A 26,509-nucleotide genomic window follows, 5' to 3' on the forward strand; every position below is an offset into this window, starting at 1 on the left:
AAATTAAAAATAAAAAACAATCTTTACTCAAAATCTTCTTCTTTTAAACTTGTATAAGGGAGTATTCTACAAGGTGCGCTACACGAACACATTTGCAAATAATAGAGGGTACAATCAAAAAAAAATTGTGAGATTCTCGAACGAGACAATTTCAGTTTTTATCGCGTTAGTGACGTGAAATTAATATGTAACTTAGTTATGAGTTAAAATACGTAATTAATTACTTAAAAAGTAATCGCCAAGCTTTTGGGTGTCTAATTAGGTGACCTCCAAGGAATATGTTAGATTGAACACTGTACAGATTTAAGATATTCGAGTGGAACTGCAGCTTGAGTAATTATTAGTAGTGTTTTTTGCTTTCTTCTTCAACGTACTAGATTGGGAGCATAAAGTACGCTTCCGAAACATACTCTTTTCAGTTTTCTGCAGTTATTCTATTGCCAAGATGATACCCTCCACAGACTACATTCTCGTGCGCGGGTACAGGTCTCACATTCCAACAGAAGGATAGAACACCAACAGAAGGAAAGATTGATAATCAATTTCTGAGGATCCTCAGTTGGACCTTCGTCATTCTTATTACGTTTCTGTAATATTTCTAAGCATATTCACTCAGAAGTTTTTTTTTGTATTGGTGGAATCCTCGAGGGCTTCTCTACATATGCGATTTCCTTCTTTCATTTTGTCTTCTGAACTGCTTCTTATTTTGTTTCGAGCTGGTTTTCTGTTCTCCTAGCAATTTATAGCTGGTTATTGTTCTCCGTTCATTGCTCCCTTTTGAGAAAATTCCTTCCCATAGAGTGTAAAAAAAGAGCTTCAATATGAACTTATGTACTTCTCTTTTTTTATGAATATAACTTAACGTTTTTTATGAATATTTGCTGGAACATCCTGTATACGAGCACAAACGTAAGCTGCTTATAATTTTACGGTGCAATGCGTAGCAGTAAACATTTTTTTTTTGAATTAATTCAGAAAAATTATTTTTTAATTCTTTCATTTTTTTTCTCTTTTTAATTTGCTTGTTAGTTTCTGAATTAATTTGTTTGTGAAATTTTCCAATTTTTTCGTGAAAAAAAATAAGAAAAGCCTTAAATCACAAAAATTGTACGCCTTTAAAATTAATTCACATAAAAATATTAAAAAAAGAAAAATAAAAAAAAGAAAACAAAACTTAAGTTTTATGCATCACAGCTGCATTAAAAAATGCAGCAAATTGCGGCCGCTTAAATAAGCTGTTAGTCAGTTGGGTGTCTTATTTGACGTTTTGTTGCGCTTTTAACTTTATTTTTTTTTTGACGTTTTTTGCTCTTATTGCTTCATGCTTTTTGTTTTTTTTTTATTGAAAAGTGCATAGCATTGGGCGTAAAATTAATTTAAATTTAAACAAAATAAAAATGTTAAAGAAAACTTTCATGAAAAAGAAAAAAAAAAGAAATAAAATGAAATGTTAACAAACTAATAAAAAGAAAATTGTAAATAAGTGTGATAAATTGTTCAAATAAAGTTTTTGTGTGTAAATAGAAAAATGTGCAAATAGTAAAGAGCGCATGTATTCGAGTAATTTTGGGATGGAATACGACTGAAGGTTTCTTTTATTCGAAAAGAAGAGAGAATACCTTGAAGAAATAAATGCATAGATGCTGCCGACTATTTGCAAAATTTGCTATCTCAATCTCTTTTCATTTACTCAAGAGAAAAAAAGCTGGAACCAATTAATAAAACTGGTTCATAAAGCTTTCGGCGATAATATTTCTTATTACAATCGGGAATTATTTATTATTGTTCTACTAATAAATGCAACAATTCCAAAAATAGCATACTGCAATTTATGAAATATTTAGGATAAGGCGCATGAGGACAAGACCTTGTACTTTCTTACAAATATTGCCAATTTAACTTTTGTATCAAACTCTTAATAAATAACTTTTCTTAGTTTTTGCGTAGCAAACATTTTTGCCGTATTTTAAAACAATTTTTTTTTATTCTTTTGTATATGTGGAAATTTACACTGACAATTAATTTATGGCATGTAACAGTAATAAAATAAGTTGTAACGAATAATGGTATATATATTTTTTTTATATAAATAATTGATGATTTTTAACATGAATTTGGAATTTATTATGTATAAGAAGAAATAAAAATTAACATTTTAATTAAAAAGAATAATTAATTAAAAAGAACAAATTATGAAAACTGCCTTGTAATATGTTGGACTATTTTAATTATGTTTCTGATGCGTTTTATAAATATTTAAAGAATATCTAAAAATTCAAAAATTTATTTAAGTTCTTATTCTCTTTTCAGTGTTTCATCTTGTTTATGCAGATTTTACCAATGTTACAAAGTATGTGAGTTACAAAATGTAATTTGGGATCAAAGAATGCTGTTTCTTTCTGTATGTTTGTACGTGTAAATAAATAATTAGCATGGAATATGGAATTTAAATGTCGCTGCCATCATCTGTCAAAATTGTTGAGTTCAATTTGCTTCAGGAGGGAAAATAAAGCAAATTCAGGGAATCTTCATATAAAAAATACGATGTCACAGAAGAGCATAATAATCCACAGACTTCCTGAAGATAGTTTGTTAACTATCTTCAGGAAGTCTGTTATAGTTTTATGATAGCAATAACATAATCTGATAAAATTTTTTAATAATAATTTCAAAATAAATAATTAAAAACAAATTAATTTGGAAAATTATAATCGACATCCTTAAACTTAATCTACGTAAAAATTATAAAATTTTTATCGTCATGATTTATTGAACAAAGCAAGTTTTTGACAAGGATATTCGTCATGACCCAGAAGTAGATTCTATTATGACGTCGCCTCGTTATGACGTCTATGTCCATAAATGGGTTAAGGTAATTTTCATTATCGCGTCCAAAATATAATTACAAAAAAAAAAAAAATTATTTTAATTAGGTTTACCATATTATGGAGGATGATGGTTTGCATTCGTTAATGAACGTCGAATATAAACAATATTAATAGTGTCGATAATAACCATATATTTTACAACCTAGATAATTTTTGTTAATAACATTTTCTTTTTCTTAAAAATAAAGAACAAGAAAACACAAATATTTTATTACTGATAACAGTCTCAGTTCCTTTCATATTTTTTCAGTTCTCTTCATAAAAAAAAATTTTTTTTTTTTTTAATAAAATTTATTTTTTATTTTCTGTTAAAAAATTTATTCCGAAAAGGAAGAATGTGCCATTAATATTTATTTATTTTATTTATTTTTCTTTATTGTTTTTATTATTCTTGTTCTTTTTGAATATTGTTTATGTTACTTGAAATGAAATATTGCGTGCTTTCCGGCGCTAAAATTATATATGTATAAAAATATGAAATTATGTAAATTGAATTTTTTTTTCTTTGATTTGATGTTATTGGGTATGGTTAGACGTTTGTATGCATGTAGTTTGAATCTGATGAACCATATTTTTTTGCAATGGTATAAATATAAATTAATTCTTAATTGACAATATTTATTTGAATCATTTAAGTTAATCTTGTTCATATTTTCAACAATGCAATATATCGTAGCCATTCATTAATTCTAGTCGCTTACTTCTTATTGGCTAAGGTTTGGTAAGTAAGGTTTGGTGTAAAAAATTATGGGTTATAATAAATATGTTCTTGTTTTCTGCTTTAAATTTTTCTATCTAATTCAACTACAAATTCTGAAATAAGATCTAATTGCATATATTTAGTTACCTTTCAAATTATTTTCAATCCTCTCGAGGGTTTGTTCATGGTTCTGGTTCATATTTTTTTAATTTTTTTTGTCTTAATTCGTTCTTTTGCTGTTCTACAGTTTTATTGAATAATTTTCGATGATCATCTTCATGATTTTCTGAATTCAATAAAGGAATTTCCATTTTTCTTGGTCTGTAATTATAATTGCATCAGTGTTCAATAACTCAATTAATTTCAAATTACCTTTGCTTAAAACTATTTCAAATTTCTCATCAAATTAATTAAATCTCTCACCTATAAAAGCTTCTTAAGCGCGTTATATTTAACTTTCAAATAATTAATATTATTTTCATAAATAGAAATATTTGAAAAAATATGATTGTCCCATGTTATAATCGTTAATAAAGTACATAAATTTTTTCCATATCCATTTTTAATGTGTTCTTCTTGCTGTTTCCCTTAAATAAAATTTAACATTATAAGTTATTTTTTTTTTTGGAGAAAAATTTTTTTAAAGAAAAATTTATTACCCAATGTTTCTTATCCTTTTCATTTCAAGTAGAGTTATTAAAATAATTCTTTGCCATAAAATTGTTTTTCCTTTTATATTTTTTAGTTATTTTTTTATTGCTGCTCTTGTTGCCATTCTTGTTGTTTATTACCTTTGCTACAACATTCTTTCATCAAAGCAAATTATTTTTTCTTGATTGTAAGAGGAAAATTATTATTTCCCTTTATATACCATTTTTCCATCCATTTTATAAAGTATTGTTTTATATTGTATATGGATAGTGTATAGCGTGCACATTATAATGGCTGTGGTTCCCTCATCTCGTGGTAAGTAACCATCTATCAATCTAGGGAAGTAAAACAAAAAAAAATAAAAACATTATTTTTTTTTTTATGTTTATTGTAAATTACTCACATTTTTTATATTTTTATTAGGGTCATAAGGTTTTTCTAACCAATTCATATTCATAATTTTACCATCCTTTTTCAACTAATTTTCTGTCTTTTTTATACGTTTTTCATACGTATACGAGTATATGGCTAGGCGACTTATGTATATGCCCTATTCCATTTTATAATATGTTCGGTTGCACGTATCCATGCGAATTAAATTTGCACAGTATGACACAAAATAATTCGGACACTTGTAAAATAAAAAGATTTATTTCTTAAAAATGTTAATAGGAACAAGTATTCCTAATTGAGTATTAAAAATTTTCGGAGCTTTTCATGTAAAGATTTTCTATAGTAAAGTATTTAGAATTTTCTTGTCTACACACAAGTTATTTGAATGTGTTTTTCCTTTTCAAAGAAAACCTTTTTTACATAAATGATTTGTCAATTGTTTTTAATGAAAAAATTCATTATATAATAACCTTAAACAAATATAAACAATAATAATTAACCAGTTAACTAATTTATAATAAACAGAATTTTTAAATTTCAATAAAACTTTTGAAAATATTTTGAACAAAAACACAAATTTTCGTGATTATAAAAAATTTTTGCCATATTAAAATCGAAAGAATAAATATTTAGAGAAGAAAAATCTGTTGATAATAATTAACCTCTAAAATAAATTTAATTGCTTAAAATATGACTGTTAATATTTTTGTTCTGGTCCCCAAATACACTAAGTTGCTAGTAGAATTTACAAGAAAATATATTTCTCGTATCTTTTTTCTCCCATATTATTAAAATACATAAGCAATATTTTGAAAGCACTTAAAGTTGTGGAAGGCATACTTTTCCAGATTAATATTTAGGAAAATCCTTTTTGTTGGAACGGGTCGGAACCCCAATACCACTTCTGATTTCGACTGATATCGTCATTTATATGAGAGATGTAGCATGTAGCCCTGGTAGCATCGAAAAGTCTCCTTTCCTTCTTACTAATAATTCCAAACGGCCCCAAGCGGCATATTCCTCAAATTTTTTTCATCTTACTATTGATTAGAATCCCGGAATTCTTTAGTGTTAAAAGAGTTTCGTAGTTAATTATTGCTCAAATATAAAATTAATATCATAAAATGCAATTACGGTAGAGATTCAAATTTTATAAAAATTAGCAACACTTGTATAAAATATAAAATATTTTCTAAAATCACTTAAAAAATATTTGTAGATTATTTTAACCAATCTATAAAATTTTTGCTAATATTATATCTAGTTAGAATTTATTATGAAAATATTCTATTTCAGATCTAATTTCTGCGTACTTGAAGTTAGAAATAAAATATTTCTTACTAAGAAAATTGTACAATAACAAATATTTGAACTTCACTTTTAAATTTATTTAAGTTTTTTTTAATCAAAATTTTACTAAAACATTTATTTTCTAGCATCTGTACAAATATCAAACAAATTGATTTATTTTTATTTTCTTCTGCTATAAAAGAGCCCAGAAATTATTTGAGTTTCTTATAAGTTCTCAATATTTAGGCGAAATTAAATCAGAATTTACAATGAAGAATTTAATTAGCTTATTAGCAGTTCTGTTCTTAGCATCAGTTGAAGCTTCAAAAAGTGATTTGAAAATAATAATTACATAATTAAAAAATATTTTTCTAAACAGTTTCTCTTTAATTTTTAGTTAATTTTTGCTATTATCCTGAATACGCCTATTACAGTGTAAAACCGGCTAATACTAAAGTTGAATACTGTACACATGTTGGTTATTCATTCTTTGCATTGAAACCAGATGGTACATGTTACTTGCTATATCCGGAAGAAGATAGTAAGTACATACACATGCATATGATATTTTTAATCATGTAATTAATTTGTTGACTTGCTGTAAAGTAAATTAATTTTATTACGTTTTTATTTAGATATTGTAAAAGAACTTATAGCAAGAAAAAGTGCAAGTACTAAAATATGTCCAGTAATTGGTGGCGGCGGTAGGTCAGATTCATTTGGAGCAGTTGCTTCTAATCCAGCCGCTCGTCAAAAATTAGTACAAACATGTGGCGCTTTAATGAGACAATATGGTTTTGACAATTGCTTCGATGTAGATTGGGAATTCCCACTTTCAAATGAACGTGATGCATTTATTTCATTATTGAAAGATATTAAAAGGTAAAGAAACTAGTAGAAATATTTTCAAAAATTGCATTACTTATTCAGTTTGTATATTATAGTGGTATGAACGGAGTCGAACTCTTTGCAGCTGTATCTGCTGGTGCATGGCAAGCAGATATATCATACAACGTTGCAGCTTTAGCTGCTACTGTGAACTATATAAATTTAATGACATACGATTATCATGGTGGTTGGGAATCTACAACTGGAATGAATTCAGCTTTGTCAGGACCACCTGGTGATGGCTTAAACGTTCAGGCATCAGTTCAATATTTCATTTCAAAAGGAGCTCCAGCAAATAAATTACTTATAGGAGTACCTTTCTATGAAAGATCATATACCCTTACGTCAGGTTCAACTTCTGTTGGTTCACCAAGTAGTGGTGGCAACCCAATTTTATATAACGAATTCTGTAAAGATAAATCATATTCAATAATACGTGATCCTGTGTATCAAGCTGCATATGCTGTTAAGGGTAACACATGGGTATCTATTGAAGACCCAATTAGTATTGCAGCAAAAGCAAAGTATGTAAATGAAAACGGATTAGCTGGAATAATAATCTGGTCATTGCAACAAGATGATACAACGGGAGCATGTGGAGGTGGTTCATGGCCACTTTTAACTGCCGTATACAATGGATTGAATGGGGGAAGTAGTCCAGCCCCAGGACCACGTCCACCAGCACCTGGACCTGCACCAGCACCAGCACCAGCACCAGCACCTGGACCTCCACCAGCACCAGCACCTGCTCCAGCACCGGCACCCGCCCCTGGTCCAGCTCCAGCACCCGGTCAACCGTTTAAATGCCCTCCGAATCATACAGGATACCAAGTAGACAATAACGATTGCACAAGTTATCATTATTGTTCTGGTGGTATAGATATGGGAACACAACATTGCCCTAATGGATTAAAATTCGTTTTATATCCAAATGGTAATTTTGATTGTGCAAGAAATTCTCCATATTGTTAAATATTGAAATTTCTATCTTGTATAAATTTTGTACTTTAGTAGTGGTGCAAAAAAATGTTTTTTTTTAAAAATAAAGTGTTTATTTACGAAAGAAAATTAGCCGGTTTGTAATTTACGAATTTTGTTTTACAAATAAATAAACTTGAAATTTGTATTACTTGTATTTTTGCACAGAATATTATAATAACGAAAATACTGATGTACAGCAATTACAATACTCTTATTACTTCTTTTTTCAATAAAGACTCCTTTTGAAAGAAAATTCATGTTTATACTTCCGTAGAACTTTCAGAAAATGAAATATTCTTAGGTTGAAAATTTCAATTTTTATTTATTTAGTCTGAGGCAAAAGTTTTATTTCAATATTTGTCTCAAAACAATATAAAGCGATTTAAGATAATAAAAATTGATATTTGCGTGAATACTTGACTTCTGTGTTGGTAAAATTTTTTATCCGAAAAAAAGTTTTTTCCCCGGACTATGTAAGAATGTAGAAATAATTCTCCTACTTGCTGATTTTGTGGATTTAAATAGGCAGTTAACAAACGTCATTCGAAAAAAAAAAATTTTACAAAAATAAAGGAACAATCATTCCCTTCCTTATTCTCCAGCTTATTGACGTTGCAATTTTATGCATTCACATTAATTACAATACTTGTGCCAAAATTGATTGAGGTTAATTAATAAAGCGTGGAAAATAATTTAAATCTTTTATATTTAAAAATCGGTCACAGTTGTTTAAATACTAATTAGTTTATCAAAATGAAGTTATGCAGATACCTATATAAAGCATACCGGAATGCAAGTTATCAGTTATAGACAATCATCATGATGAAGGTTTTTTTGATTGCCATGTTCAGTTACATGTCATCATGTGAAGCACAAAGTAAGTTGGAACATACATAAATACAAGTAAATTAACATTTTAAGTTTGATTTTTGTTAAGGAATTTAAATATTTAATAATTAAATAATTTAAATACTTTTTACTTACACCTCATTTGTTTTTAAATTTAGTTAACTTTTGTTACTATCCCGATTATGCATCGAATGTAGTTCCACCGTCCCAAATTAAATCAGAATATTGTAGCCATATTGGTTATTCTTTTTTTGAAGTCGGATCAGATGGAACATGCTATCTTCTAAACCCTGGTTGGGAGAGTGGTCAGTTACTTAATGCTTAGAACTATTATCCGCAATTCAAATGTTTGATTAAGTAATAAGTTTTTAATGTACTGTATTTTAGGTATTATAAACGAACTTGTAGCTAGTAAGAGTCCTAATACTAAAGTTTGCCCTGTAATTGGTGGTAATGGTCGATCATGGACATTTAGTGCTGTTGCTTCAAATCCAGCAGCTAGATCTCAACTTGTTCAAACATGTAGCGCCTTAATGAATCAATATGGATTTGATAATTGCTTTAATGTCGATTGGGAATTTCCAGACACCAGCGATCGTGATGCGTTTGTTTCTTTGCTACAAGACATTAAGAAGTATGTGAACTCAAAAATTTTGCTAAAATTAAGTATACTTACATATGTTATGTAAATAATTGTTTTTTTTTTTTCTATTTCTCTTTAGCGGTATTGCGGGAGTTGAACTCTTTGTTGCAGTATCTGCGGGAATTTGGCAATCCGATATATCTTATAATATACCAGCAATTTCTTCAGTATGCGATTACATAAATTTAATGACATACGATTATCATGGTAGTTGGGAATCTGTTACAGGTATGAATGCTCCCTTAACAGGTCCACCTGGAGATCAGCTAAATATTGTGGCTACAGTTAATTATTACTTATCTAAAGGTGCTCCAGCTAATAAGTTAGTTGTTGGTATACCATTCTATGGCAGAACATTTTTCTTAATAACATCGAACACTAATGTCGGTGCACCAAGTTCTGGTGGCGATACCTTGGAATATTCCAATTTTTGTATAGATCCATCGTGGGTTGTAACACGTGATAATACATATCAAGTTCCATATGCCGTTAAAGGTAATACATGGTTATCGTTTGATGATGCAATAAGTATTGCCACAAAAACTCAATACGTGAATCAAAATGGCTTGGCTGGTACACTTATTTGGTCGTTACAACAGGATGATACAACTGGAGCGTGTGGTGGGGGTGAATGGCCACTTTTGACTGCTGTATATAACGGATTGCATTAGTGATAAAAATATAGGAATGTTTAATAATTTCCTATTTACACAGGTCGATTTATTTTCTTATAATAAGATTTTTCAACTAAAAATTTATAAAATTTGTTAAAAAAAAATTGTATTAAACTAAGGTTTCTAATTAAATTAATTTAATTTCTGTAAAATTTCTAAAACAATTTTGCAGTTACTCTAAATTGTCACATATTCTTGCAAAGCACACTGAAACATATGTTTCAAGTGTCAAAATTGATTGAAGTAAACAAAATGTACTTACATATATATATATAAATATAAAGTAATTTGATTTACTAAAACCAAATGCAACTGTTTAAACATTTTTGTACTATAAAAGCAGCAGATATAAAAGCAAGTGAGTTCAGATAACCAATTGCAGTATTAAAAACCCTTACAATAAATTCTTTGTTACTTTTTATTGTGTTACCAATTTATTAGTTCTGTTTTTCAATTAAAAGTGCTATTTTATTTAAGAAAAAAGTTTTGTTTCTAAATACAAATTGAAATTTTATTTTATTGAAAAATATTTTTTATACACCCCCTTTTGAATCAATAGTTCTCAATAATAAAACAGTAAATCTCAATTTTCATATTGATATTTAATAACGTTTTCGACTTATAAGCATTACCAAACTTCTACGAAATCAGAATTAAAAATTAATTGCATGTTCACACAAAAATTATAGTCATACGCCTAAACGTATGCAAAAAGTTCATAACATTTTCAGTAAAACTTCATTTGAAATTCACAAAAAAATTTAATACTTTACTAATTCCACGTAATAATTCTAATTTTAGTTTTAAAATTTAGGGTTTTAATAAAATTTCTGAAATACAAAACGATTTGACATGACACAAGACACATGGTAACATTATTTCTCAGACAAACATTAAAACAGACGCAAATATTCATTAGTGAAGAGTATATTATTGATAGATTTATTCATTTGTTTGAACAAAGACAAATAAAGCTACTGAAAATTTGGTAAATAAATTTATACAAATAAAATATTAACAATTTGTTTTAATACAAGTATTTAAACATAATTATTTACATACATATATTAAAAAAAATAAATATTTCCAAAAGAAATTCATAGCAATTATAATATTTTAATCGACTTTAACGACAATTTCATATTAAGAAATCAACTACGATTAACTGTCCTTACTAACAATGCGACCTTGAGAATTAAACCCTTATGCACATTATAAACTGACTTACGATATTATAAAACTGTGACAGATTTAGAATCACACTTAAACCAACAACGAGAAAGGACCTCTTTTTCTAAAATTTCATTCTTTTAAGATGTCTCACAAAATGATTTAAATAAAGAAATAAAGCAAAATGATTTAAATTATTTTCTTAAACAAGCAATCTTTCCATTTTGGCTGAATTAGAAGTAAAACATATGACGACGAGGTATTGCAATTTTTGATTTTGCCAATACATGGCAATGCTTTTTGCTCATAGGCATAAATATTATTAGCGCTTTCTATGGGTATAAGTTAAAAAAAATTAATTTTTCATTAACACCCTATCGATAACGTGCTTAATAAGTAACTTAGAAAGTACTAACGTATCTTAAGACGTAACAAAAGTTATTATTTTGAATAAAATCTCTAACAACTGTTCAAATAATTACATACGGAGTATTATGGGGAAAAATTAAACAAAAATTATCGTAAAACAAACCATGAAAATGTTAAAGCGGTCTCAAAAAATTTTTAGTCATAAAGTATAGTGCCCGAGAGCCGTTTCTCAAGACAGAACACTATTTCAAATACGGCTTGATTTTAAAATGAGATTCTTATTGTTGGTATTATTGGTGTTTGTAGTAGCGAATCTCGATGCATATAGTAAGTTGTAAAAAAAAATATTTAATAAAGAATATATTAGTGAAGCTAAAGTTTGTAAAAATAAAATCATAATTTTTTTATTTGAACTTTTACAGTTGTGAGACGTAAATTCACACCAGGAGAACCTTTTAAGTGCCCTCCCAATTTAACCGGATACCATGTAGATAATCAAAGATGTTCCGATTTTCATTATTGCTTATATGGTGAAGATACTGGTTTATCAACTTGCCCGCCAGGTAAAAAATTCAATAGATTACCCGATGGTACCGTTAATTGTGCAGAAAAATCAAGTGTATGTCCGTAAACAAAATAAGATCGAAAAATAATATGTTTCATTAATTTTAATAAATTATATTTTAATCAAATATCAGGTATTATAAAGTGTTTCTAACTATATTGTATATTATGTATTAATCACAAAAATGACTAAAATAAAAATTAATTATCATAATTGAATTAAAGTATTTATCCTATAAAATGTAGATTATAGAAAAAAGTTTTATAAACTATTTTTTGTCATTAAAGGTACGTATTTTTAGAGATTTACTCGGAGTTATCCGAAATTATGCATTTTGTTAATTTATTTATCGTCTAACACGTATCTTGCTACCATACAATTCAAATCATTTACTAATTAGAAAAAAATGTTTGTTTGCTGATCTACTAGTTTCATTCTAGCATGTCCAACGATTCCAAATTTGTACTTGAATATTTGATATATATATTAACAAAAATTGGGTCTTGTGATGGAAGATTTTTTCTAAGTACCGATCTTTTTAAAATTATTTGCGAATCAAACTGTTCTCTAGAACGTGTTTTTAAGAACTTCTTTTTTTCAAGAAACAAAAACTCTCTAAAATTATTCTTTATAACAATTCCTTGGCTTAGAACTTACTTAGTACTAAATATGTGTAGTATGTTTGGTAATAAAGTACTGCATATGCTGTCAAAAAAATTGTTTTTAATAATACAATACTATTTTTGTAGTTTGTTTTATAACTACAACTGCAACTTATGGTTATAAGCGTAACAACACAGTTTCGATTTTTTACTGCTGCGGAAACTATGTATTCACTTAATAAAAGTCATGTCGGATTTAAAGAATTTGAATAAGTTTCTTTTAAATTTTTTTATAATTTTAATGAAAAATTTAAATTTATATTTCAGTGAACTGGAAATAAAATATTTAATTTTGTGGTTTCTTTTTTGAGGCTTTAAAAAAAAATTTCACAATCTCAGAACTTTCACAAGTAAAACTTTACGTATGTAAGCGTGTACATAAATACTTCATGTTTTAATTTAAAATTATAAACTTAAGAATTAATTAAATTTTTTAATAATAGAAAATATAATACAAAAAATAATAGAAATAAATCGCAATATAATGGTCATACTATTAACAAGTAATAATGAGTAGTTGTAAAAAGGAAATTCATAATTCTAAACTTTAATTGAATCGCTATAATTGAATGGCAAATTAGGCATTGTTTTCTTTATGCTTATAAGAATTAAGATAACATGATATTGAAAACGGAATTTACTTTTACTCACAATGGCCGAATGGTAAGATAATTTTTTAATTAATATTTTATTATTAGATGAGAAGATAATGAAATAATTAAAGAAATAAATATTCGGGCTAAATATAGAATCTGTATGAGTACATTATCAATTTTAAACAATCTTATTATTCTTGAATGGGTCAACTACTTATAACTTGTGGAAAGATGTCTCATCCGATTTATGAATTTCTTTTAGCCAAAAAAATGCGCTATCCTTCGAAAATCTATATTTTCGAAGTTTATCACTTTAAGGAGACTCTTCAGAAATTAAATAATGAAACTAAAAAAATAGCCTATCTTTAATAAGAAAAATTTTTTACTCATTTAAAGGTAAGGTTTTCTTAATTTGAACTTAAACTCTTCTGGATCTGTATACTTTAAAAATCTTAATACTTCAGTGTGATCAAACTAATATTTTTCCTTTTTTATACAAAAAATTAATTGCGTTTGAAAATTTGTTTAATAAATATCAGTCATTTTTGGTAAATTTAAATATTGTTTTCAAAATTTATTTCAAAAAATTAAAAAATAATATAAAATACAAAACAGATCTAGAAATATAATTCATCTTAGCCATATAATATGAGGCCAAATATCTCTTATGTGATTGAACTTGAATACTATTTATACCTTTTTTGATATTACTGCATTGTCCTTGTAAAAATATTTCATGAAAGTAACCAAAGTTGTTAAATTATCGACTGTAATTGAGTTATAAAGTGCTACCCTAATACCACCAACAGTCATATGACCATTTAATTGTATCATTCCTTGGGTTTTTGCTTCCTCCAAAAATTTATTCTCTAAATCAACATTACCTTTTTTAGAACCAATTCGAAATGGCACAGTTGTATTTGATCGATATTGTTTATCTGCTATGCAGAAATAAAAATCTGAGAACTCATCAATTGCATCATAAAGAATTTTACGTTTTTGTTCATTAGTTGAACGCATCGCATTTATTCCACCCTGTTTTTTAATCCATTCTAGTATTCCATGAAAAATATATATGGAAAATATTGGTGGTGTATTGTAGTTCGAATTCCATTTTGACAAAACTTCAAAATTTAAAAATGATGGAGTCTTTAACATTGCATAACCAATAAGATCTTCTCTTACAATAGTTACTGTTACACCAGCTGTACCATTTCCTTTATGTACTGCAGCAAATACTACTCCAAATTTGGAAAAATCGATTTTTTTTGAAAAGAAATTGGATGACATATCACATACCAAGGGAATATTATTAGTACGTGGTATAAAATCGAATTCAACGCCATCAACAGTTTCATTATCACAATAGTATACAAAAGATGCATTGGGATCTAATTTCCATGTACTTTCTGGTGGAATTGTTGTATATGAACTGGTCTTTGGAACAACTAAAATTAAATTAAATGCAAAAATTAAATAAATTTATTAATAGAAATTTTCTATGAGCAATAACATTAAAGATATTTTAATTTTAGGAGTCTACAAACCAATTTATATATGTGAACAAACATAATTGACCAATGCATATTATATACAATTAAAACCTCATGAATTCTGATTTTTAAAACAAGTTTCTTGAATTGTAGGAACACGGTATGGGCGATTGTATAAGGAATTTATTGAATACGATACCAGTTTTTATATCATTCCAAATTTTAGTTTTAATTTGAATGATAAGTTTTCAAACCTTAACTATTTTTAAATATTCAACAGAATTTATCATAAATAACTGAAAGAGTCCACACAGCATACATACATCAGTTTTACGTAAAGTTTCTTTGTACACCTCAAAGCTCTTAAACATGGGAAACACATAAAATAGAATATTTCGAAACAAAAGCTTGCATGTTTGTTTTGTTTCAATCGTTCCAATACATAAACATTCATATATGTAGCTAAGCTAACTCAAAATTTATGTTTTCTTCTATTTGTGTAATATCAAATCTTACCGTAATTTACAATTCCAAAATTTTTGGCTTCTTCTGCTGCCCTTTGAGACCAAAAACCAGTTACGATATAATCTGCAATACCTGTTTTACCCATTAAATTTAGACAAACTCCTGAGAACATACCATTTCCACCTCCTTGAGTTAATAATATTTTGAAATTTTTTGGAATATCAAAAATTTCTCTTATATTATCTATTGTTGATTGATGTAGATCAATATATGGTTGACTACGATGAGAAATTTCTGTAATACTCATTCCAGTTCCATTGAAATCTAATAAATTTTTTTGAGTTTCAAGGAGAACTTCTTCGGGTATTTTAGCTGGACCAGTTCCAAAATTTATAACCATTTTAATATTTTCTTTTAGTTTCTTAGAAAAATTTGTTTAATATTTTATAGAAAGAGCAACAAAATGAACGAGTTGCAAGTAATGAAATCAACGAAATACTCTCAAAATGAAATTCTACTTGCTTTTATTGAAAAGCTTTTTCTTTTCTTTTTTTGTCATTACTCATTAGTATATAATTGTTTACCTTTCATATAAGCTTTTATGCTTTAATCACACTTTTCTGTGATAACAAAACAAAAGAATTATTATCAAAATTAAATTTTTTAATAATTTATTCATTCAATTCCCAAATTATGGCAAATAAAGTACCTACTTATATCCACCAACATTTCTAATTAAAGTCTGTGTTCATATACACTATATCTGTAGAAAGTTTAGAATACACATTTATGTGTAGAGCTTGCAGATCAGATAATATTTTGAAAATGTAAAGCTTTTCACCGCATTAATGATCCTAATAATTAAAAAATTTCCGAAAATCTTTTTTATTTTAACACATTGTGTCGTTATTGTTTAAGTGTAGGTTACTGGGAATTACTTTAGAGAGTTAGGAGTGTTATATAAAGTTAAATTGAATCCAAACCTTGTATTAAAATCATAAAGTTTTTTAAACCACAATGTTTTTACTATATTACAATGTGACTTATTATATAATCCGATTTTCGTATTCGGATTGGTACTTCCTTACCAGTTCTTTGAATACGAAAATCGTTTCACGAAAATCGAATTACATTGTAAGGGGACAAATGTCTTCTTTATTGGCTCAATATATTTCTACTTTTTTTATATTAAAAATATTTCCAACAACAAAAAATCCGCGGACGTACTTCTGTATTATGTTCGTATTTTAAAATATTTTGATTTTAATTGAATAATTTTTTCTTTGACTTTTGAAATAGAGAAAAAAAAATATGCTAAAATGGAAGGGGAGGAACGACATGAAATACATTTGTTTTGGTACAGAGTACTTGATATTTCGCTGCTTACAATTTATCAGTGTTATTGCACCCCATACAATTGTATAAAGAGCGCCAGTATGTTTTTTTAAATTACAAAAATGTTGCAAAATGCTAACGCCCAAAATCGTGATTAAGTTTCTATGAAATATTTAATGGTGTTTAATGAGAGTCGTAGAAGATTATGAAATTTAAAACAAGAGCTCTTGATATTTTTAAAAATTTTTGCAGAATCATAAATTTAAATGTACTTCAACCTATCAGAATAACTTAAAGTTCAAAACGCCTTCGTCTAGTGTGTATATTATGCATAATTGGTAAAAATAGAAATTTCAAATAATTGAAGGCAAGTAACATTGAAAAAAAGAGAGAAAAGGAGAGAGAGAAATTAGATAATTTAAATTCATTAAAATATTGACACTTAATCATGATTCTATTTTAAAATAACTGATGATTGACGAAACCGTTGTAAACTTGCAAGAAAAAATAAGTAACGTTCAAGTGATGTTGTTAAAAAAAGGGTATGTAATTCAATTTTTAATTTTGATTTTTTCGCAGTTACATTATTTCCAAAATTCTATTGTGCTCAAATATGTGTATATAAGAACTTGCGACAAAGCAAATTACATTAGCGCATGACAGTGTCAAATATGGAAAACAAAAAAATGAAATTCAAAGGTTTATGCCTTTACTATATTTTGATTTTGTATTTGTTTTTCTTGCTTTCGTAATCACATCTGTTAAATTAACAAGATATCGTAAAAAAGCTTTGGAAAAAATTGAGTCGATAATGTTGTTAGTTTTTTTTAGTAGATTTGGTTCTCGTTAATTTTCAAAAGCATTCAAAAGCTTGCTCATACGTTCACGTTACGAAATTATCGTTATCAAAGTTACTTAAATCGTTTAATTTGCAATTTCCAATACAAAAATAATAATATCGTAAAAACAAATCAAAGAATTAAATCACTAATTACAGCTTTTTCATTATAGATAGCGCTGTTTTCTTTTTTCTGGTAATTATCACACTGAAATCTAGGAAACTTATTGATATAGCTTATATTATTCACAACAGAATTTTTATAAATATTGTGATTCGAATCTTAGATAATTTTCTGTAGAGAATTTTCGGTTTGCTAGCGGTAAAATATTACTAAGCGTTAAATTATGCATTTAGTGTTAAAAAAAATTTAACAAAAATATTTTGAAAGAAGTATGGTACGAGATTTTGAGTTTTTAGGATTCACATTAAATTTATCATAGACATATCAAGGAGTGTTGAACGCATGTTTCATGAAATTTTTCATTTGGTTCAGTTAAAAAATATCATAATTCTCTTATAGGAACAATTACTAGTTTAGTTACTTTGAAAAAAATGAATAATGTAATACACGTTCAAACTTTTAAATATTAATTATTTACAGAAATTTAAGGTTATAATTATGTATGTATCTATATTAATATAAGTACATATGCATATAATTAAATACCAAAAGAATCACTAACTCATATAAATAACGTATTCTTACGCATTATATAAAAAAGACTTGTAGAAAAGATATGAAAGATGTCTGAATAACATCAACACCACAATGTAACAAGTCTAACTAACCATATTATGTAATATATTATCAAATAGCCATTCATATAATATCCATATTATCAAATAGCCATTCATATAATAAATTAATAAAATACTAAGGGAGTGAGTTCAAGTACGAGCACTTTTTAATCATATCACAAATACTCACCGTAATTGCAAAAAAAAAATATTAAAATGAAATTTCAATGGAATTCAACAATACAACGAAGTTAGGGCGAGAAAAAAATTGAGAAGACAAAGTTACAGGGATAAAATCCAAAAAATGTAATTAATAATTTGTTGCTGCAAAATACAAAAAGAAAAGAGAAAAAACAAAAAAAAAAACGGCAAAAACAAAAAGTAATCAAAACAAAATGAGCGCATAATCTTTAGTACTCGTAATTGTTTAGATTTCAATTCTTTTCAACTCAACTAGTTTTTTTTTATATGCTCAAACAAAATAAAATATTTTCAGAGAGATTTTCTTTTCCGTTTTCCTTTTCTCGCTATTTATTTCTTGTTCCGTTTTTTTAAATATAACATGTGCTCTTGTTGGTACGCATAATACGGCGTGTATCAGTACTTAGACAATTGGTATTCATAATTTATACTCACATATAAATAATATAAAACCACCATCACCAGCAGTACCACCTGTTGAGTAAAAATATAATTTTTTTTTACGTTTGTTTATATTTTCATTATAGTTTTTTTTTTTAATTTTTTAACCTTTTTTTCAATAAATTATTTATTTTTTCCGCCAGTATTCATACTTTTTTTTGTTTACACAGGAATAACTGTACATAGAGGGAGTCTAACATTAGAAATAAACAGGAAAATATAATTATTATTAGAGGATAGAGAGAAAATACTTGTATAAAGTATATAAAAATGGTAACATTCACCTGAAATCCTTTGTTTAATAATTTTTCAAGGATATTCGTAGAACAAAAATAGCTTTTATATAAAAACAAAAAATTGAAAACAACCTGCGAGGTGTGATATAGCAGAAAGAGTAACTAGAATATTTACCATTTAGGGAACGATCTTAACAATGTTTTTTAAAAAAATTTTACAAAAATAGAAAAAATTTAAAGTTTTCTTTAAATTTGAGTTTTATTATTTTATAATATTAAATTTAAAAAATGTTTGTATTTTTTATGACGATTGTGAATAGATTTTCTCAAACACTCGAAAGAAAAATAGACAATTTTAAATCAGTATCATACGAGAATTATATAAAAGGCTTATCGGCAACTAAAGGAACGAATTATTCGTAGTGAAAAGCAACAAGTCTTCTAAGGAACCGACTAAATAAATCCCTCGACCAAAAAAAAAAAACGATGGTCATGGAAAAAAAGCGATAGGGATAAAGCAATAGGGAACTAATTGCTGATCACTTGGAATTTTTTAACGAAATGAACTGAATTCTAGTTTTTGTTTAGTAGAAGATTTTGTTATGGATGAAAGGCTCTATTTGCACAAAAAGAAATTTGGCAATTGCAATCAGGTCGCTTAAATCCAATAGAGCTTCAAGTTTTGAATTTATTGCTACTGATATATTAGGAGAATTACCAAGAAGAGCTTTGACATTTTTGAAGAAAGTGATGAAAGCAACAGTGAACCTGAAATAAGTTCCTAGTGCTTGAAAAGTAGCGGAAGTTATTAACATAGGAAAACCGAGCCAAAGTCTTATAGAGCGATTTCTCTGCTATCAATGATATCAAAACTTTTTGAAAACTTGTTGTTAATAAGGCATTAAAAGAAAGGTAAATATGTTCGACAATATTTCTGGACGTGACCCAGACTGTTGATAAGGGTTCGCACGACACTTTATTATTTAAACTTAAGAAACTGATACCTTTGCAATTCGTAGAGTAACTTGAATCATATTTATCTGACAGGCTTTTCCGAATCAAACAGAACGACGAGTACTTTACGCTTAGTAAGGCGTAAAGTTTATGTGCTTTACACAAGCAATTTCCCTGATTTAGAGAGTGTAACTGCGGCTACATTTCTATATAAACACAGCAATATTAACAGTACGATCTAATGTTGAAAAATCGACAAAAAATTAAATGAAGCAACTAACAACATAAGTAAATGGACAAATAAATGGAAAATAAACCTAAATGAAACTAAATCTGTACTTGTAAATATCACAAACAAAAATTTAGCAAACCCACCTCAATTTAAATAATGCTAAAGTATAAATCCAAGACACAGCGAAATGTTTATAGGTATGATTTTGGATGTTAAGCTCAGATGGGAAAAACACGTACACAAGAAAAAAATTGAATTAGAAAACTAATATAGAGAGAATTAATGGCTCCTGGGTCGTAGATCCAGATTGGCAACATACAATATAAGGTGTTGATATATAAACAAATGATAAAGCCTATATGACCGTATGGCTTACAGTTATGGGGTTGTGCCAAGGAAACGTACATCAAATAAACACAAACTACTCCGAACAAGGTTCTTCCTACAAGGTTTGTAGACACAAAAACACGATAGAGCAACGCTAATGGGTAGTCAGTTTGTTTACAGTACAAATCTTGTTCACAGTATGCCGTTTGTTTTAGCAACGGCATATTATTTCTAATTTTTTTTAAAGGTAATTACATTATTGCCTTTATCATATTTTGTTAATTAATGTTATTCATTGCATTACTTTTCCAGCAAATATTAGATTCATGTTAATATAATGCACTTTTAATGAATTCACTCTTTGGAATACCTACATAAAATGTACATACATACATAAATATTTAGTTAAAAGTTTTACGCACCAAAATCTCAAATAAAATTTTAAAACATTTTTTATTAAATTAAGTTAAAAATAAATATAGTAATAATAAATTTATACATAATTTTACATTCCTTGTGTAAACGCAGGTAAATGCATCTGACAATTTAATAAATTTTACCATTATTATTATTTGAATAAAGGTTATTAGGCATTCAATGTAAAGGCATAGCTATCATTTCAAATTAAAATATTTTAACATAGGCTTTTAAATTTTAATATTATTCAATTAATTTATTTCATAAGCACTTTATTTCAGCATAATTATATATACTTACACGAAATTTTAAAATAGAATTGGTGATCCTATTTGTTTCTCTATTTGTATATTACAAAATGAGAAACAAATTTTGTGACCTACTACGCACATGCTCGTATTATGCTAAAAATTTTTATAAATATAATTTGTAACTGTTTTTAATAACATTTTATCCTGTAAATATACTCAATTTCCCTTACGAATTATAAAAATTTATACTTTGTATTCATGTAAAATGATTGAAGGCTACTTTAATATAAATGAATTGTTGTTTTCTTTTGTATTATACTTTTTAAATTACATTATTTTTGTATATTATGCATAAATATTTTGTTTTCTTTGTTTTTGCACACTTTTTGTATAATATGGACATTAAATTTTTGGATGAAATTCCCCTTGAATAACTTCCCAAAGGTCTATTATTTTATTATGAATCGACATTTTTTCAATAATTATTATTTTAGCGTATATATTTCCGGTATAAAAAAGCATGTTATTTTTAACTTTTATTGTTTGATGAAATTTTTTCCTAAATGAAAGAATATTTTTTTTTAAATGCGCTATGATGCGTGATGAGAAGAGAGAAATATATTTTTGCAGGCATAATTTTGATCGGAAAAACTCTCAGGTTTGAACTAGGCCAGATACTCTCGGTGGTAGTTTGTTAAATTCAAATTAGTTTAAAAGCTGATTTTGCCTCTAACTGATATGGTTTTTGTGAGAGATTTCCCTATGTTAGAAATTTCTTGACCTCACAAGTTCGAAAAAGTGCTTTTTTTTAACAATTTATTGTACTTAAACACCAATAATTCTTTGCTCTTTACCTAAATCTCCAAGGCAAAGGTAACATTATTTAAAAAAAAGTTTTAAAGTTTTTTTTAAAAGAAAAATGTTCAAATTCATTGTGAAATTAGAATTCAAATAATCGAAGTGTAAGCTCCACTTTCTGTTGATAAACTTTTGAATTACCAAATTAGCAACATGACAAGTTACGTTAATTAGTAAACTAATAAAATGGAAGTCCGGGGTAATGATAGTGAATAAAAAATAGGTCGGAGGCATTCATGAACACATGCATGCCACCATTATAAATGGATTAACTTTACTGATATATACGTACTTTTTGAATATTATATATATAAAAGTGCCTACCTGTTGTGAGAGTTAAAAATGTTGTTATAAAATGATTTCGGATGATTGTTGCTTAATAAAATGTTTCGTGCTGATGAAACTGCGTTTTCATAATATTTGCATTTATGAGAAAGTACCACCACGGGCACACTAATTTTAATACTAAGAAGGTTAAAAAGAAAAGGTTATGTTTTATGTTATTCACATGTTAATCATAAAATTTAATCTTGTAATAATATTATTTTTTTTCTGTTTAAAATGAATTCCTTTTCCATTTTTTTTTACCGTTATAGTCGTCCTTTTTGGTATAATTTTCTTTATTCCGTGTTTTATTTCAAATGAGGATTAAATTTTTTTCCTCTAGAAGAGTTTTAAATTTCAAAAAAATTTTGTTTTTGTATGAATGTGTGTATGTTTATTAAATAAAGCTTAGACTGTTATGTAGATAAAGTCCTTTTTATGTTAGTATTAATAAATAAAAAAATAATATCGTTATTTTTACTGTGCTTTTCCTACTTTCATTTTAAAAATAATTTAAAGTTTTATGCTGAAGCTCACCAGTTATGGCATGTACATTTACCTTTAATTCATTTTAAAATTCTTCATTTAATTTTTTTCTTTCTACTTCTGAGATTCACAAGCCGAGTGCGATGGAAATTTTTTTAAGGTTTATTTATTCATTCATAAATGTTGTAGAAAATATTTTGAACCTTTTGAATGGCGACAGCAAAAAAGTTCGTCAATTTATGTGGTAAATAGTTATAAAGGTTTTAAAGACATTTTTTAATGTAAATTTAAAGAATCCTATTAAAGGCGAACCTGTGAGTTTGCGATATTGCCATACCCCTTTGAGTCGCCGACCACCGAATTAAAGTGTAAAATGAAGAGACGGATGAGTTGGCTGGGTTTGGCTCAGCCATGGACCTTTCCGGATCAAGTGAAATAAGTTGAGGAAAATGACTCAACCCTACGTGATCAGTCTGACCTTGGAGCCGGACTTGGAATGTGGGGCAGAGTAGGCGTTATGAAGTTGGACGAGATATCGAAGATTGGAAGAGGATTTAGGTAGATTCCACAAAAGAACCGGGTGGCTTAAATAGTCTTCCTCCTAAATCGTAAATTAAATTATCGTCTGGTGGTCATGGGGTAATAAGACGGCACATTTGTGATAGTTGATGTTCTATAAGCCGCCGCGTGCGTCCACGTCATTCTAATAACCAATAGTGTGATATGGGTATTCCATTTACTTTGTGATAGCATCAACTTCTGTATCTTATTAGACTCCACCTACAATCTAAAAAAATAATTTATTTTCTCTTAGTTTTATTTTTTGATTTAAAGTTAATTGCTGGTGGTAAATTGTGGAAGGTTAGGTACATAATGGATACAAATTCTTAAAGTAAGTTATTTTTTAAATTCAATTTCAAAACATGAAAATATCCTTTTGCATGTCCATAGTAAATAATATACTTGTAAACATTATGCTACTCCTATACCACATCCTTAATATAACAAAAATTCCAGTATTTTTGTGTGTTGAACTGCAAAAGGATAATTATCATAATATACATAAAAAATGCTTAAAATTATAAGGTAAATCGTATATTTAATTGAAATAAAAAATTCTAATATTAAATGAAATAACTTAATTTTGGGTTCAGTATAAATTTATTTAAAGCACTTAGTCACGTTTTAACGTTTAAGGCATGTTTCAATTAGATCAGGCCTATGTTCGTCCGCTCTTTCTCAGTATGGAAAGAGCCACACGGAATGACTTCTCAGATTTTTACCTAACATCTCCAGATATGGTAAGGCTACCTTAGCTTCCAGAACAGCGAGGTGCCCTACCAATGGGCAAATCATCTGCAACATCAGTTTATCCATCACCAAAGATCATATAAGCGTTGAGAGATCTCTACCCTGAGGGCATTATTTGGAAGTTTTTGCATATACATTTCTGGCCTTAACCGTCACACGAACAACGCCTATTCTTAGCATGTGTGTTTTCCACCTTAATACCGTGCTTTCAAAGTTTTTCTTCCAAATGTATGAAGGCCGGAAGAGCAATTCTTTCGTTTCTTTGAGACTACTACTTTTTTGGAGATGCTAAATAATGCAATATCGGTAAACTTTCGTAATCGACTTACAATTCTTTTCTTACAATTTTTTGCATACAGATTGCGGCATAGTGATCAGTTCTTCCTCAGAAAACGTTATATATGTTCTGAGATGCATACCATAAACCAAAATGCAAGTTCAAAAATATTTCTAATACAATGCATGTCGTATTCGGAAAGATATTCCCAATATATTATAAAAATTTTGATTTAAATAATTTTTTGCATATTTTAAGTTAAATTAAATGAGCCGATATTCTTTATTATAATGAAATCAAATTATTTCCCTTGAAATATTCATGGTTCACTGATAGCCAATTTTCGTATACTTGAACTTGCTTATAAATATAGTCAAATTATAATTTATTATTGAATTTAAAGTAAAATGTAAAGAGTTGATAAAAAAAAGAGTAGAAGAAAAGGATTATTGCAAAGGATATTGAAATTAACTTCGTGGATTTGAAAATTTTCAATTTCATTCTCTATTTTTACTACTTTTTACTGCTTCCATTACCATCAACTTGTTGTATTTTTCTCAATATTTTTTTTTTCTTGGAATAAGAATAAAAAAAAACTGAAAAATGAATTTCTAATATCCTATGGTTCATAAATTTTATCGATTTGATCCTTGAATATTATTAGTTATTTTTCAATAAGAGATGACAATATTACTCTTACACAATCATGAACTATAATATGTATATGTCTGCATGTGGATATTTTTAATAACTGTTGCTATAGGTAGCTTAAGTACTTAAGGTTAAAACTTCTATTTACTCTTCATTGAATTTATATGGATAAATAAGTAGAAAAGTAAGTGGTAAATTGAAGAATTGGGTTACAAAAGTAATTACAGGTAGTTTTAAAGCATAATTGCTATTCACAGTTATAGTAATAGTTAATCATATGACGAGAAATATGTGAAATATACATAATATGTATAATTAGATTTCAATCTCTTAAGATTTAATTAATATTCGTCTTTTACTAGAAGGTTAGTACTAAATGTAAATCACGTGGAAAAGAATTATTTTTGTTACCCAATCAAACACTGACGGGCAGGTATGGAATTTGGCTCTCTCGTCACGAGCTTTTTATACTCTTAAAGTTATGCTCAATAAGTAAATATCTTACAGTCCTTAAATGTTGAAAAAGACTAATACAGTTATCATGGGGTACGGGGGTGTTTGGGTGGTTTTAATAAAAATTTAATATTTTGGCGCATGAAATTTCAATCTATGCGGGAAAATCAATTCAAGTAGTTTGGTTAGTGGAGACTATTGGCTTTAGTTCGGAAAGCTTGTAATGATGGTGTAGACATTGATCTTGGTGTGGACATTAAAATTTGAATAAGCCTATGTGTTTCGATGTATTTAGAATTCGAAATTCCATAAATTTTTATTTATATTTTAAAAATTATTAGTTTTTATATTCTAAATTGAATTGTTTCTGTTAAACACAAAAAAAACAAAGAAACGTCGGTAAAGTTCATTATACGGTTTAAAAGGCATATAAAGATCAAATTAATAAACTGAGGCTCTTCACAGTGAGTGAATCACTGAAATTAACATTTTTTTTTCTGTATGAATTTAATTTTAAATGTGGAATACAAGTAGCTATTTTTATTTCCTCATATTTTTTATAAAACTTTAATAAAGGATAATATTATTATACTTTGGATTAACAATTTCTTTTTTCTGAAACTACAAAATAAAAGAGTTGAAATTCTCTTTAATTTGAATTATTTGCCTTAAAAAAAATGAAGTCATTAGAAAAAATTCTCTCTATATATATTTTTTCCTTTCATTTAAATGTCAGTCATAATTCATTATTTTCATTTTTTTTAAGTATATTACCCCCTTAATTTTATCTCTTTCTCCCCGTTCTCCTATCTCTATATATGATTATATCCCTTACAAATTAAATTATAACAAAAGACAAAAAAAAAATATTTTTTTTCCTTTTAAAAGATTTAAAAAAA

At 27.4% G+C, this 26,509-nt stretch overlaps 3 protein-coding genes and 1 pseudogene across 3 annotated transcripts; 2 read left to right on the forward strand and 2 right to left on the reverse strand.

The window, feature by feature from the left end:
- The first annotated feature begins 6,156 nt into the window (after positions 1 to 6,156).
- Positions 6,157 to 8,027, forward strand: LOC129616035 (probable chitinase 10). The gene is made up of 4 exons (XM_055531472.1): positions 6,157 to 6,252; positions 6,320 to 6,463; positions 6,558 to 6,804; positions 6,867 to 8,027. Exons 1-4 carry the CDS (start codon positions 6,192 to 6,194, stop codon positions 7,780 to 7,782), a joined length of 1,368 nt encoding a protein of 455 aa, XP_055387447.1. The 5' UTR covers positions 6,157 to 6,191; the 3' UTR covers positions 7,783 to 8,027.
- Positions 8,028 to 8,613: 586 nt separating this feature from the next.
- On the forward strand, positions 8,614 to 9,954 carry LOC129616440 (probable chitinase 10). Its single transcript, XM_055532067.1, has 4 exons — positions 8,614 to 8,668; positions 8,799 to 8,945; positions 9,028 to 9,274; positions 9,363 to 9,954. Exons 1-4 carry the CDS (start codon positions 8,614 to 8,616, stop codon positions 9,952 to 9,954), a joined length of 1,041 nt encoding a protein of 346 aa, XP_055388042.1.
- Positions 9,955 to 14,009: 4,055 nt separating this feature from the next.
- Positions 14,010 to 14,477, reverse strand: LOC129616448 (probable phosphoserine aminotransferase). The gene has a single exon (XM_055532073.1). The coding sequence runs from the start codon at positions 14,475 to 14,477 to the stop codon at positions 14,010 to 14,012; it is 468 nt and encodes a 155-aa protein (XP_055388048.1).
- A 61-nt stretch (positions 14,478 to 14,538) lies between these two features.
- Positions 14,539 to 15,677, reverse strand: LOC129616455 (probable phosphoserine aminotransferase; annotated as a pseudogene).
- Positions 15,678 to 26,509: the final 10,832 nt, after the last annotated feature.

This window comes from Condylostylus longicornis, unplaced genomic scaffold (assembly GCF_029603195.1).
Source record: "Condylostylus longicornis isolate FDR11 unplaced genomic scaffold, ASM2960319v2 ptg000005l, whole genome shotgun sequence".
NCBI lineage: Eukaryota > Metazoa > Arthropoda > Insecta > Diptera > Dolichopodidae > Condylostylus > Condylostylus longicornis.

Bases quoted from the DNA above. Each gene is read 5' to 3' on its own strand.
- LOC129616035 (XM_055531472.1), top strand. From the start codon at position 6,192: ATGAAGAATTTAATTAGCTTATTAGCAGTTCTGTTCTTAGCATCAGTT. The intron at 6,253-6,319 runs GTGATTTGAAAA...TTTAATTTTTAG, and splicing joins ATCAGTTGAAGCTTCAAAAA to TTAATTTTTGCTATTATCCT. The intron at 6,464-6,557 runs GTAAGTACATAC...GTTTTTATTTAG, and splicing joins GCTATATCCGGAAGAAGATA to ATATTGTAAAAGAACTTATA.
- LOC129616440 (XM_055532067.1), top strand. From the start codon at position 8,614: ATGAAGGTTTTTTTGATTGCCATGTTCAGTTACATGTCATCATGTGAA. The intron at 8,946-9,027 runs GTCAGTTACTTA...ACTGTATTTTAG, and splicing joins AAACCCTGGTTGGGAGAGTG to GTATTATAAACGAACTTGTA. The intron at 9,275-9,362 runs GTATGTGAACTC...ATTTCTCTTTAG, and splicing joins TTGCTACAAGACATTAAGAA to CGGTATTGCGGGAGTTGAAC.
- LOC129616448 (XM_055532073.1), bottom strand. From the start codon at position 14,477: ATGTTAAAGACTCCATCATTTTTAAATTTTGAAGTTTTGTCAAAATGG.